This window comes from Myotis nattereri, assembly GCF_964212035.1.
Source record: "Myotis nattereri genome assembly, chromosome: 5".
Classification (NCBI taxonomy): domain Eukaryota; kingdom Metazoa; phylum Chordata; class Mammalia; order Chiroptera; family Vespertilionidae; genus Myotis; species Myotis nattereri.
In genome coordinates, this window is record NC_138080.1 from 22,234,552 (window position 1) to 22,249,042 (window position 14,491).

The following is a 14,491-nucleotide window of genomic DNA, read 5'->3' on the forward strand; positions in this document are numbered from 1 at the left end:
AGTCCTGATCCTGGGTAGCTGCCTCCTCCCAGGTGCCAGGCTCCGTATACTGGGCACCCAGGCTTCCGGAAGGTGCCCCTGGGCTGCTCCTCAGGTTCGCAGCAACCCTGAAATACAGGGCCCTGGGAGCTGCCCCGCCTGGTCCCATCACGCCTTCCATATGTATGTTTGGCGCTTTATAGGGTATCACACCGTCACTTCTCATCCTCTGCTCACATCGTTCATCTCGCCCTGCAGCCGGAGGCAATGCAAGCCTGAGTTGTGCGGCACAGGGAGTGAAAGGAGTCCCGGGGGACCTGCTGGGTGCCCTATAGCAGCAGGTCTAGGATTTGGCTCCTGATTCCAGGTGCTGGCTCCTTCCAGCACCCAGAGCTCTTCAGTGTCTTGGGAGGCCACCTGCCCACTCCACCCCGTTCTGCCCAGCCTGGGTTCTCAGAGCTCCAGGTTGGAGCCAACGGTCCAAATTCCTCATGTCTCTTTTGGACAGTGGCTGCCTGAAGGCCTCCAGGGTGGGGTGTCTTCCCTTCACAGGGAGACGCTGGGTCCTTCCTCATGTCAGCCCAGCTCTCGGGCATGGGGGCCAGTGTGCTCAGCCCTGTGCACTGGCCCACTTCCTTGGGTGTGAGTGTTAAGGGTTGGGTCTGCAGGAAAGATGTCCTCTCCTCATAGGGGAAGGTGCCAGCTACCTGGTGCGTCTGTCCCCTGGGTGGTTAGTGTAGCCACGGTTGAACGAAGGATGTAGAAGGGTCTCTTCAGAGTCTTGTTACCCACTGCCGCTGTGCTTTGAGGTGTGAAGGACACAGTAGTAAAAAACACCAACAGACCGTGACCCCAAAAGGGCTGTGGTCAGACGGGGTGCTCCTGGCCAGGACGCCCCAGCTTGGGAAGCCTGGTGGCCAGGTCCTTGGGGCATCTCCCACTCTCCCAGCCGGAGTCCCTCAGTCTGGGTGGGATTGGAATGGAAGGGCTGCTGGGCTTCCACTTGGACATGGGATTGTGGCGTGCATTCGTGGTCGTTACTCTTCTGTGAGTCAGAGTCTCTCTCCCCCTCCAAGGCAAGTCCCTAGCAGAGGGCGCTCCTGTAGGGCCGCCGGCCTGGGAGGCAGATGCTGGCCTTTAGGGGGCTGAGGATGGCAGAGCATCTGCGGCTGGGAGGCAGGTGGCCTTGGCCTGCTCCTGCTTCCCCGTGGGGTCAGTGGAGAGAGGTGTGTTCTCTTCCCTCATCCCTGCCACTCGCTGGCCCACCCAGCCCCCTTTCCGTAGGCGAGTCGGTGCTGAGTGCGGGGCCTTCCCTTGCACAGGCCTGCGAGTGGATTTCCTCTCCGTGGGGACTTGCTTCTCGAACCACCCTCTTTTTCTTAATTATTTTTTCCTTCTCTGCACCTCCTCCTGGTGCTCTGCTTCCCCAAAACATTGTCAGGGGGTCTCCCCAGACCCTCGCCCTGCTGAGCACCCTTCAGGCAGATGCTGGCAGCTGGATGCAGCCCAAGCAATGTGCTCAGGAAGCCACTCCTGAGTGTTTTTAGGAAAGTCTTCCCCCTTTGGGGTGTTGTTTTTTTTAAAAAAAGGAGTCCTATTCTCCTTTGCGTTCTCTTTCTCTCAGCTTCCTCCCCGTCTCCTCGCCTCTCTGGGAACCCTCCTCTCCTCTGGTTCTTTCTATGGCAGCCTTCTCTCTCTCTGAACTGCTTTCCTTTGGCTCTGATTTGCTGTCTTGGCCCTTCCCTCTCTCTCTTATAGTTTTAATTTTGTCTTTCTGTCTGTCTCTTGCTCTGGAATTTAATACCTCCTTCTCTCCTTTCCCCAAACTCCTGCCCATCCCAGACTTGTCACTCAAGTGGTCTCCAGAACGTCTGCCTCCCCTTTCTCATCCGGGGTTGGCATTAGCCTGTGAGGCCGCTGCTCCTTTACAAATGATTAGACCAAGGGCAAGTGTATTTAGGGGATGGGGAGTAATGCCTGGTCCTGGGAGGTAGGGACACTATTAATAGTCCTAAGATCAGCTGGGGGTGGGGGTGGTTGTCTAGCCTGGCCTGGCCTGGGCAGCTCAAAGGGCCAGCAAGGGCAGCACCAAAAATAGAATGAGTGGGGGTGGCGATGGGGGAGCAGCTCTGCAGGCCCCTAGGCTGGATGTGGGCACCTGTTCCTCAGGGCCCCCATCTTTGCTTGGCATGTGGGGTGTAGGGGGCATTCTCCAATGTCATTCTCTATCCATCAGATTGGGGAGGGGACAAGCTTCGAGGGGCTTGGAGCCACTTTTCTGGACCCGCCATCACATGACTTCTGGCCCCAGGCCCTCCTGGGAATGCTGGCTCCAACTGCCAGCTGAGTCGTAGCACCAGCAGGCGCTGCCAGGAGATATGCCCAGCCATCGGTGGGGCAGCGCCTGTGCTCATGGTCCTCAGCTCTCTCTAGCCTCAGGGCTGGGCTAGGAAGAGCAGGGCCTTGGCCCCAACACCTTCAGAATCCAGAGGCACAAGCAATTTCTCCCCTTCCCTACTGGCCTGGCCCATCTTCTGGCATTCTCGTTCCCGGCCTCTCACCCCCCCTTTTCAATATGGTGACCATCCTGAGACCATTTACTGCAGCTGCTGCTGGGGTGGAGGGACTCGCCTGTAGACGGTGTCCAGCTCTGCCTTTTACTTGCAGAGCAACCTCTCTGCCCCTCTTGGCTGATGGTAATGGGCCAGGCCCCACGGGAGCCCCTCAGCTCACTGGCCATGGTCTCTGGTGTGAGACTCTAAGAACTATACTCTAGGGCAGTGATGGCGAACCTTTTGAGCTCGGCGTGTCAGCATAACTTAACTCTGGTGCCGTGTCACATATAGAAATTTTTTTATATTTGCAACCATAGTAAAACAAAGATTTATATTTTTGATATTTATTTTATATATGTAAATGCCATTTAACAAAGAAAAATCAACCAAAAAAATGAGTGTCATAGGTTCGCCATCACTGCTCTAGGGTGAGCTTAATGTGTCATAAAGAGTATGAGCTCTGTGTGTGTGTGTGTGTGTGTGTGTGTGGGAGCGGGGGGGGGGGGGGGGAGCTGAGGGTCAGCATTTGATCTGAGCCCCGGGGAGCAGTAGCATTTCAGCCAATGGAGGTGTGAAGGGAAATGGTGGCCCAGGCGGAAGAACAGCTGGTGTTCAAGGAACCCCTACTATGAGCCAGGCCCTGGGCTAAGCACCTTTTACCTGTTTTCTTATTTATTCATCGCCCAGGAACCCTAGTGGGTGCGTGGTCTCTCTATTTCACAGATGAGGAACAGTTCAGAGTCTGGCCAAGTTCACTGGGCCGGTAGGTTGAGTTCACAGTGTGAGCTCAAGGGGAACCCCTTGCCACTGTTGCTGGTTGCTCACCTCCATTTCCCCTCACCCTGCTGCTGCTGTGCCCCCTTTTCCCCCTCTGTGCTGGGGTGAGGCCAGACCCCCCTATGGTGGGGTTTCCTCAGTGGTAGAGCACCATTGTGCCCTCCTTGAGTGGGCACAAGGTCCAGACCAAGGACACCTCCCTGGGTAGGACAAGGGCAAGCTCAGGGCGGAGGTGGAGAGGGACCCAGGGCTGGGCCCCCTGCTTTCCTCCATCTCCCTCTGGGCCCCTCCCTTTGCCTCCTTCAGTAAAGGCTGCTTCACCTTCCGTCCCTCTCTGGCGACTGCCTAGCCTCTGGGCACCTCTAGAACATCCAGATGCTGTTACTTCCAGGCCCTGGGGCTGCTCGCTCACCCCACCGACGACCATGGAGCACTGATGTCTGCGGTGCTGGGGGCCGGCCCTGGGCCTCCTGCAGATCCACCTGCATCTCCCAGTGCTGCTGCGGGTGGGAAGGCTGTTCTCATTTGTTAACACTGGCCTGGGCGCCAGCCAGCTCCTGGGTGCTGTGCTCTGCACGGAGCTGTGTCCCTCCTCTCTCCTTCGCTGGCCACTGTGTCCTCCCATGGGGAGAGCCACTGAGTACCCAGCTCCCCCGGCTTCAGTGCCCAAGTCCCATCTCTGGTTCTCCCTGGGGCAGGTCTGAGGAAGGCCTCCCGGCAGGTACAGAGCATGCTAAGCCCCTCACTCCCCGGGAGCACCCTGAGGTCCCAGGGATGCTCGCCTGTGTCCAGCCATCTGAGCCCACTCTGCTGGTCTCCTGGGCACCAGATGGACCCACGGACTTGCCTTCTCCTCCCTTCCCGTAGCTCCACTGCAGGTGGTAAGCCCTGCAGTAGCCCAGTCCCTCGCTCCCTGGGGACCGCACAGCACCCAGGGCGGTGGGCTGGGTTGAGGTGGAGAAGGAAGTGCTATTGGTGTCAGGGACCAAGAGTTGGAATGTCCCATCCAGATGCTGGCCCTGTCCTACCAGCTCTCTGTGGCCTGACCTTCTGTCCCCACCCTGTCCTACCCTTGAGGACCTTCCTGGAGCCCAGGCCCCAGGGACAGCCAGAGCAGGTCAGACCACCTGAGTGCTCCCGATGCGACTGGGCCTCTTGCCTGTCACGTAGCCCCTCTTCCTCCCCGCAGGTGGCTCAAATCAAAGGCTCAAAACCCCTTTGGATCTGTGAGTGAAGGGGGAATGAGAAAAGGAGGGATGAGGGCAATATGGGGGACATGCCTCCCTGCCCTGCCCTTAGCTCCCCCCTCCTCAGCTTGAGGACTGTGCTCAGGTCAGGCTCCTGTCTCCAACCATGTCGGGGTCTAGGGATGACAGAGGAGAGAGAAACCTCACGGTGGCTCCGGGGCCTGTGCCATGCAAGCTGGCTTGTGGGGGTGGAGCAAGGAGTGGCAGGAAGAAGGGGAAGATCCTAGAAGCCCCCTGGACCTGGCCCAGGTTGAGCCCCCCCCCCCCTGCCCTCTGGCTGCCCTTCATTCTCAAGGACTTCCTGGTCCCTAGTCTCCTGTTTGCTGAGATGGGGAGAACCCCTCTGTGACCCGTCCTCCTAGCCCCCCATCCGCCCTGCTCCCCTCCTCAGGGTGTCTCAGATTCTGGGACTTAGGTTTCAAGAGGCACAATAGTTATATTCTCCGGCTCTGATTGCTGCAGGCCGGCCTCTGGCTCCCCTTGAGATTGGGTTTCCAGTGCTCTGGACGCTCCGGAATCACAGAGGAGAGGGGGAGGGGCTGTGCCACGCTGGAGAGGGCCAAGCAGCTCCTGAATGGTACTGGCCCTTCAGAGGACGGCCACCCCAGAACAGAGCACACCCCCACCTGCTTCTTGAACCTCAGGCCTGGGGAGAGCCAGGGGAAGGACAGGTGGACCCCGAGGGCTGTCCTTCCCTGGCCCCCAAAAGCCAGCGTTCAGGGCAGAGCCAGAGGGGTTTCCTATCTGGCCGGGGGCTTAGCCCAGAGCATGCTGCCACGGTGGGATCACAGCTCTGGGTGCACGGCGCAGGCCACCCCTGCGGGACAGCAGGAAGTGGCTGGAGGCATCTCCCTGAGTGTTTGCATGTGCTGGGGTACGCATGGGTGGGTGTGGTTGAGCCCGGTCTGTGTGCCCCTCTCAACCCTGAAAAGTCCCTGCATTGCGATGTGCAGGGGGGAGGCCGGCCAGCGAGTTACATGTGCCTTTTGTCAGAGAGTTTGTCTCGGGTGAGAGCTGAGGCAGAGTGTTCCTCGCTGCAGCTTGCAGGAACTCCTCCCTCACCTAGCGGGAGCCATAAATATCTCCCTGCCTGTGACTGGAAAATATATATAAAAACATTGTCAGTCGGGGTTCATGTGCAGCACGGGGCTCTTCCTGGCAGCTGGAGCTTCCCCCTCCAGAACTCTTGGAAACATGCACACGTATGCACACGCACACATGTGCCAACAGGCAGGATCGGGAGAGGAAACAGGGCTGGACAGAGGGGAAGTGAAGGAGAAGGAAGGACAGCGAGGGGGCGCGGAGTGAGAGAGAAAGGCTAAGAGCTGAACGAAGGAAGTAGGGAGCTTCAAGGGCTGAGAGGGTAGAGCTGGTGGGGGTAGGAAGGACAGTATGGGGGCGGCATTGCTGTTCCAGGGGATACGGAGGGGCCTGAGGAAGAGGGGCCCACACTACCAGCCATGTCTGGGCTGCACCAGGCCACCTGCCCGTCCACAAGCCAGCGACACGCGGTGACCAATGACGTGTGTGCAGGTGGATGCGGAACAGCCCCTCCAGTTTCAGAGCCTTGCTCTGGGGAGCCCACTTGGGCCCACACCGAGGCAGTCCCGATTGGCCGCCTTCTCCCGCACAGTCCTCCCTCCCGGGAGCCTCCTGGGTGGCCAGATCCCCAGGCACCACTGGCGGGAGAGGGCTCTGCCTGGGAGGGGAGGTGTGGAGTGCACGAGTAGCTCAGGTCCCAAGAGGAGGGCGTATGGAGGACGGTCAGCAGAGCGACACAAGCCAGCCTGACCCCCTGGCAACATCCGGAACAGGCTGTGGGCTCCAAAAGCCTCTCCATCCCCAAACCTGGCCCCGGGTCAGGGCCCTGGTGCCTGCCCACCCAGACACAGTGGCTGAACTTGGTTTGGAGGAGGCCTCATGGGATGGTCATCGTGGGAGGAAGTGTAGACACAGAAGGTGCTCTCTGGTCCTCAGCGCAGGAAGGAGGAAAATGGTGAGTTGTCTGGGGCCGAGGGAGGTAACAGTGCCCACGGCCCCCCTGTCCTATCTCCAGTCTCTCCAGGAATTTACGGCAGCTGTGGTCTCTGAAGGGAGGTTCAGGCAGGGGGTCTGGGTTTCTGTGCCGGCCTCAGTCAGGGGGCCCTGCACTGGGGGTCGGTGCTGAGGGTTCCCATTGCTCTGGTGACCAGGCCAGAGAGAAGGCGGAGGCTGGAAAGACGGCCAGGGAACGTGACCCTGAACGGCTGAGGAATCAGAGTGGCAGCCTCCGGGACGTGGGCTGGGTGGGAGAGAATGAAAGAGGGAGCCGGGCACCTGCCTGCCCGGTGCCAGCCAACACCGTCCTGCCCCTCCACTGGTCCGCAGGCCACCAGCTGGCCCATTGTCCCCCATGAGAAAGCAGACACTGGAGGGGGGCTCCCCGGTGGCAGGAGCTCGCTCGGGCACGCATGCCTGCCTGGCAGGGACTTCCAGAGGAGAGCCACCCCACGCTGGATCCGGGCGAGGGGGGGGGGGGGCAGCGGAGAGAGGAGCCGCAGGGCAGCAGTCAGGTCTCCTCCGGTGCTGCTGGCAGGGGGCAGTGCGTGGGGCCTGCGAACAGGAGATAAAGGGTTCAGGCACAGGGTTTTCTCTCGCTAACCGTGGATTTGTGTGTTTGTTCAGCTGGTGGTTCCGATAAGCCCCATTCTGCCAGATAAAAGCCCAGCAGCCGTGAGGCGGGGCCTGGAGCCTCCCTCCTGTCTGTCCTGAGGCCTGGGGTTACCCCCTCCCCTGGGGAGCCCGGATGGAGGGGTGTCAGGTGCTGGGGTGCTGTGTGCTCCGAGGGCTGTCCAGAGCAGACCCTGCCTTCAGGGCATGGCTCCCCAGCGCCCCTGGGGCGAGAAAGCTGGCCCCCCTCTGGGCGGGGCAGGTGTCTCTGCCCTCCCCGGGCGCCTGGGCCCCAGGAGCCCACGGCCCGTCTGCATCCCGCAGCCGCTGGCCCGGTGCCCGCCAGCCCCTCCCGGCTCCATCCAAGGCACACTCCCCAGCTGACGGTGGGCACGGGCGGCTGCCATCGAGCACTGTCCCCGTGGGGCAGGGGTCCATTTTCGCTGAACTAGAGGAGCCCTTGGGCCTGGGGGCTGCCCGTGGGGGCCTCAGCCGCCCTGAGTGGAGCAGCGTGTCCCCAGGCCCCGGCCTCGGCCCTCCCGGTCCCCTCCTCGGCCCTCCCGGTCCCCTCCTCGGCCCTCCCGGTCCCCTCCTCGGCCTGGTCAGGAGGAAGCAGCTGGTGGCGCTGGAGCAGGACGGCGGGGCCCTGGCCGCAGGGCTGGCTTCTGTGTCCCGGAGCCTGGGTCCAGATTTCCAGGGTCTGCCTTTGTCCAGGACGGAGCCCAGCGCCAGGCCGGCGGTGGCCGCGGGCGCCAGCCGTAAGATGGCTGCCAAGGCGAACATGGCTGCCAGCAGCGGGCAGCGCCGCCCGAGGCGCGTGGCGGCACCTCGCCCCCTCTCCCCGCCTGCCCGCCTCTCCACATGGAGCGAATAGGAAGAACAGCAGCAGCGTTTGGGGCCGTGTCCCGGTGTAGAGGGGTTTCCTGTCTGTCTCCCTGCCTGCAGCGTGTGTCTGCCTCCGTCCTGCTCCACCGCCATCTCTTTGTCCGGCTCTCTCTGGTCCCCGTCGCTGGGCTGGGTGTGCGCGTGCGGGAGGCAGGCCAGCGCCGCCGCTGTGGGGGGACCAGGCCACTCCGTGGGGTGGGCATCAGGGTCTCCTCCACTGGCCCAGGTCTGGAGGGGTGGGTGCCAGGGACCCCAGGGCAGCAAGGGCTGGAGCCTGTGCCCTTGCTGGGCTCCACAAGCTGGTCTGAGAGCTCTGCCCCTCCCGCGTTAGGAACTGGGGAAAGGGCGGCCCTGAGAGGCAGCGGCTGGCTAGGGCTAGGATTATTTTTGGGCTTAAAAAAAAAATCTAACAAGGTGCCCTGGCCAGGTATACCAGTGGTTAGAGCGGCGCCCCCCATGCACAGGTTGCGGGTTCCATCCCTGGTCAGGGCACATACAAAAGTCAACCGATGAGTGCATACATGGTGGCACAAATGGATATTTCTCCCTCTCCCTACCCCTTCCTATCTCTCTCTCTCTAAAATCAATCAATCAAAAAATGTTCTTAATCTAATAAGGTAGAGGATGGGGGGAGGGGGCCTGAGGCCGTCCTGAGGCAGCTGTCCTCTCCCGCTGGCCACACTGAGGCAGGTGGCCAGGAGCAGAGCCGCGGACGGGCCTTCGCTCTGAGAAGCTGCTGCGCTGCTGCCAGCCCCGGTGGGGGCCCACGCTGTCCTTCAGGAACCTCCTCGCTGGTCACTCCCCAGTGTGAGCAGCTCAGCAGTGAGGCTGGTGGGGGCCAGATTCCCGGCCAGTGGACTGACCGTGGGGTGATGGGTGAGACCCAGAGGCAGGATTGCTCCAAAGAGTGGGGCAAAGCCCTGGCCAACACCTGTCCCGGTTTTCCCAGTGCCACCCCCATGTTGTCCCCAAGCAAGCAGCTGATTCTTTACCCAGCGCCTGCCTTCCTCCTGCCCCGCAACCTGCCCTGGCCCCCCTCTGCCACCCTCTCACCAGCTGTCGTGCCCAGGCAGGCATTCTGGAGGTCCCTGTTGTGCCCCTGGCACACAAAGCTTTGAGGACCTGGAGGGCGGGGCGGGGGGCTTTCCCAAGCTCAGCAAAATATTCACACACACACTCCACCCTGCCCCCAGCCCTCTGTGAGCTCCCGCTGCACAATGGGCCCTTGTTTCGGGGCTCCCTCTGAGCAGCTGTGGCACTGGGGCATGAGACAGCCCAGACAGGCTGGCACAGAGCGGGCGACAGCGTCAGGGCGGACCTCCCCCCTCCGTGTTGCCAGGCACTGCCTGTAAGCAGAAAGGTGAGGTGGGGGTGGCTCAGGCAGGCAGGACTGGCTCTAATTAATGAAGTGCGGGAAGCCAGGGGCCGCTTCTCTGGGCACTTGAGGCAGGCGGAGGACGGGGAGCCCTTGGGTCCATTCCAGCTGTGCAGAATGGTCGCTGGCTTCCCTCCGAGGAGCTCTCCCGGCCCTGACCGTCAGCCGATGCTGCTCACCCACTGGCGACTTTGTTCCCAGGGCACATGGGGCAGTGTCTGGGGACACTTTTGGTTGTCACAACTGGGGTGCTACTGGCATCTAGTGGGTGGAGGCCGGGGGTGCTGCCAAACCCCTTGCAGTGCCCGGGCATCCGCACTGCAGGAGGGTGTCCCTGGAAACGGGGCTGGCGAGGGAGCCGTGTGTGGGGCACTTTGGTCTTGACCCATCTTCCCCTTTGTGTCTCCCGCAGAATCCGGACAATCAGATAGTTCAAACCAGCAAGGAGATGCGGACATCAAACCACTGCCCAACGGTCAGTGCCCTGCCCACCTGCCCTGCTGCCCACGCCTCCCTGACTGCCCTGTCCCCAGGCCCTCCTGTGCCTCCCACCAGTTCCTCCCCTTTACTCAGCTGTCCCTCAGCTGAATTTTGGCTGCCAGCTCGAGGGGAGGGAAGGGGGCTCACCTAGAGTGCACCCCCTCTTCCCTGGAGACCCAAGGGCCCCTGAGGGCCATCCTGGGGCTTGGGAGGGAGCAATGGGAGGTGGGAGAGCTGTGAGGAAATGCAGGCAGCCCCTCCTGGCCTGGCCTCCACTCACTCACGGCTCTTTTCCCTCCTCAGGGCACTTAAGCTTCCAGGACTGCTTTGTGACTTCCGGGGTCTGGAACGTAACAGAGCTGGTCAGAGTTTCACAGAGTAAGTGAGTCCTTCCTTCCTGGCCAGGGTCCAGCCATCAGGGATGGGGTGAGGAGATGGCCCCCTGCGGATGGATGGGGTCTTGCTGGGCCCAGGGGCAAACAGGGTTTCCTGGGACATTGCCTGCCTCCTGGGCACCAGGCTGAGGGGAGCAGAGGTGTCCAGAGAGGCCCATGTCTAATCTCTACTTTGGAGGAAAAAACAACAGCGAAGGGCTCTTCTCCAGCGAGCCCAGCCTCGGGCCTCCTGCACCTGCAGGCTCATCCGTCATCTCTCGCTTCTTCCCAGCTCCTGTCGCCACAGCATCAGGCCCCAACTTCTCGCTGGCGGACCTGGAGAGTCCCAATTACTACAACATAAACCAGGTGACGCTGGGGCGGAGGTCCATCACCTCCCCTCCTTCCACCAGGTAAGCCCCGCACCCCTGGCCTCCCCCCTCCCTTCCCCCCACCTCCGGGCCATCTTGGATGTGGTGGGCAGCTGTGCCACAGTGCCCTGGGTGCTTCAGAACATCACCCCTTGTGGAGGGCACTGGCCCTCTCCCCTGAACGTCCTGCTTTGTACTGTTGTGGGCACTCGGCCCTGGGAACACAGACCTACACAAGGCCTGGCTCTGCCTGGAAGGCACTCCCTGTGCGGGTCCAAGAAGGTCTCTCTCTCGGGGATGGACCTACAGGGTGCTAGTAAGGGCACGGGGTGGACGCTCCAGCTGGAGAGAGCAGCTTCCGTCCCAGCCGAGTGGGACAGGCTGGTGGGACCACTCCCTGGAGGGCTGTGGAGGCCAGAGGAAGGTGTTTAGACTAAAAACGCACGGACGCGTTTTCAGCAGAAGATGCCGGGGCTGTGTGCTCAAGAAAGCACCTCCAGCAGCCAGGCTGGAGGAGGGCCCGAGTCCTGGAGGTGGGGCAGTGGCATGAGAGGGTCGGGTGTAGCTGAGAGATGTTTGGGGGTGGACACAGTAGGCCCTGGTCAGGGCCAGTTGTGCAGGGCAGGGTGGGATCCTGTCCCTTTAAAAAACAAACCAACAACTGGACATTTTGGTTCATGTGAGGGTTGGGGTGTTCATTTTGATCTGTTTAAATATTGCATCAAACCATTATAATATCTTCGTGTTTCTATCCTGATGGTGGGGGTTGTGGCACCCCCTGGTGAGTGCCTCAGTCGTCTCACCTTGACCCTGGGGGCTGTGGGGCCAAGAAAGCATTTGAGGGTGTTGCCCACCCCTTTGACTTAAGCAACTCGATGGATGATGGTATCAGGGACGAATGGAGAAGGTGATCGAGGAGGAGGAGCAGGCAGGCGGGGCCAAGGGGCTCTAGGGCTGTCCTGGGGGTGGACACGAATGAGTGCCCAGCAGTGCTGCTGTCAGTGGGCACCTGCTCCCAGCTCAGAGGGCCGTCAGGGCAGGCTCCCTCGGCCCGAGTACCAGTACCTGGGCCACCCGGGCCCGCCTGATCCCGCTCCTCCTTCCCCAGCACCACCAAGCGCCCCAAGTCCATTGATGACAGCGAGATGGAGAGCCCTGTTGACGATGTCTTCTATCCCGGGACAGGCCGCTCCCCAGCGGCTGGCAGCAGCCAGTCCAGCGGGTGGCCCAACGATGTGGATGCAGGTATGGGCGCCGCGAGGCCTGGCCCCGAGCCAGGGCAGCCCTGAACCTCGCCTCCTCCCTCCGTTTACCTGGCGACTCTCCCACCGGTTCCCCCACTGTCAGTGGCACTGCCTGGCTTCTCGCCTCCCCATCTTCCAGAGGAAGGCAGTGCCGGCCGGCCGAAGAAAGGAGCCGAGGCGAGGAGCTTGGCTGCCGCGGTGGGCAGCAGAGCCACGGGCGTGGCAGGAGGGAGGCGGAGGCCTCCGGTGCCCTGCAGTGAGGCTGGGGCTTCCCCTTCAAAGCCTTCTCGGGCTCCTTCTCCTGGCATTTCTGTAGAAAGGTTGCCCCGGCTCTAGAGTCTTGGTGGTATAACCAGTTAACTGCCACGCGTCCGAAACAGAAACCATCCCTGCGTCCCTAGACGCCTATGGCGTGCAAAGGGTTAAAGCGGCTTCTCAAACTGGGCACTGCTGACACCGGGGCTGGGTCCTTCTCTGAGCTGCGGCATCCTGTGCACTGAAGCGTGTTGAGCAGCAGCCCTGCCTCCCCCCACTAGATGCCAGTAGCACCCCCACACACACACACACACACCCCGGGTGTGATGGCCAAAAATGTCTCCCAACATCATTGAATGTTCCCTAGGGTTGGGGGAGGGCAGATTCTTCCCCAGCTGACTGAGCTGAGAACTGCTGGGCTAAAGGGCTCAGCTTTGCAGAAAGAAGTAGAGGCTACTGAAGAGTGAGCAGAACTGTCCCCAGGCCTCCCAGCCCCCTCTAGCCACCCGCTTCCTGGTGAACCCACCCACGGTCACTCCAGTCTTGCTCGGAGGCCTGGGCAGACCCGGAGAGCCCGAGTGTGTGCGCGCCTGTGGCAGGTGTAGATGAGGAAGCGGGCTGCAGGATACTTCTTGGCACTCTGCTGGTCAGCTGTGTGTGTCCTTGAGGTGTGTGTGTGGGGGCCAGGGAGTACTGCCCGTGCGTGTGTGGGATGTGCACAGGGTACCTCTGCTCTGCTAGGCCTGGGGGCGGGGGGGCTTTGGGTTCCAGCGGTGCTCTTCCTGGTGTTTTCCAGATGTGGCCCTACTGGGAAGGGCCAGGTGGATGGGCAGGGGCTGGGGTGAGGGAGAAGAAAGGCCAAAGGACAGGAGGGCGCTGCCCCAGACACAGAATCCGCTTCTGCTCTTGAGCGCTCTGGAGGAGGGAGGAGGGCTCCTCCGGGCCGGGCCGTGGGCTAAGGGACCAGGCTCTGGGCCACCATCGAGCCCCGCCTCTGCGGACATGGCTCCACATGACTTGGGGTGCTCTTCCCAGGGTTCCCTGGAGGCAGGCGGGGGATGTGGGCCAGCAGCGTCCAGATGCTTCCCTGGGGAACCCCGGGAGGTGGCGAGAGCAGCAGTTGAGGGCCCTGAGGAAAGCCCAGCCGGCCTCAGTGAAGTGGCCGCTCCGTCAGGTGCCTTAAGGGCACATCCACCACGGCTGGTGGCCCCGGCCCCTCGGCCTACACCTGGTTCCCAGGAGCCCTCCTCCCCAGGCCCTGCTCTCTTCTTTGTTGGCTGTCTGCTGCAGAGCCCGCCATTTCTGCTTCCTGCAGTCCTGCCACACACGGCTCTCAACATCGTCCTGCGGCACACCCCAGCTTCCTCGCTTTCCCCTCTTTTCCTCCTCACCCGCTTCCTGTGTTGTTTCCCTGCGCTGAGACAAATCGCCAATTAAGCAGCCCAGCTGCAGGACAGGGAACAGCTGGGGAGGCACTGTGTGGCCTAGGGGACAGCTGTGCACAGCTGGTGGGGGCGCTCCCCCCCTCACTGTGCCAGCTATCAGGTGGCACACAGCTGCTGCCAGATAACACCTCTTCTGGCGGCTGGGAGTTCGCCCTTCCCCCGCCTCTTCCCTCTGTGGTTAAAGTGGCTCTTATTTCTCTGTTCTGCAGCCCCCTACCCCCCACCCAAACTGACTTGATTTGTGCATCAAAGATGGCAGCTCTGGAGATCCGCTCCAGCTCCACCTTACCCCTCCCTCCCAGCCTGGGCACAGCCTCTGAGGCCCAGCCCAGAGAAGAATCAAGCTCCCCACAGAGGACCTGGCCCCGGGCTGTGCTTTGTCATAGTGTCATTTGGATATGGTGCTCACTGGGCACAGAGGGTCCTAAAGGGGTGTCCTCTGTGCCCCTGTCTCCTGCTGAATGCCACCCCATCTCTGGCACTGGCAGCAAAACAGATGCCCCATCCAAAGGCAGTCCAACCCCTGGGTTCCTTGGCCGAGGCAATCCTTGCCTGGCCAGCTCTGACCCCAGGGCCCTTCCTGATCCCCTGCTCCTGGATCCCACCTTTTCATCTGTGCCCCCTGAGCTCATTATCGGCTCGTCAGGAGGCAAGATGGACCCCCGGCCCAGCACACCCAAGTGCCTCATTTTCCTCTCCTGTCAGAGGCACCCAGTGCCGGCTGGGCTGCACACGGGGCCTGAGAAACAGCCGGATGGGGCAAAGGTGGCAGGAGGGAGCACGGTGGGGGAAGGGGCAGCCAGGAGGGGGCTGAGGAGAGGAGTGAGCTGCTGGCTTCCTGCCTTCCCCCGCTCC

At 61.6% G+C, this 14,491-nt stretch overlaps 1 protein-coding gene across 10 annotated transcripts in view; it reads left to right on the plus strand.

Moving 5' to 3' along the window:
• NFIX (nuclear factor I X) overlaps positions 1-14,491 on the plus strand; it is a 91,973-nt gene that overhangs the window by 61,400 nt on the left and 16,082 nt on the right. For all 10 annotated transcript variants that reach the window (XM_081093385.1, XM_081093376.1, XM_081093381.1 and 7 more), the window contains exons 3-6: positions 9,880-9,942; positions 10,251-10,325; positions 10,614-10,734; positions 11,801-11,937. In XM_081093385.1, the coding sequence (XP_080949511.1) occupies positions 9,880-9,942; positions 10,251-10,325; positions 10,614-10,734; positions 11,801-11,937 (396 nt within the window). The remainder of the gene's footprint in view (positions 1-9,879; positions 9,943-10,250; positions 10,326-10,613; positions 10,735-11,800; positions 11,938-14,491) is intronic.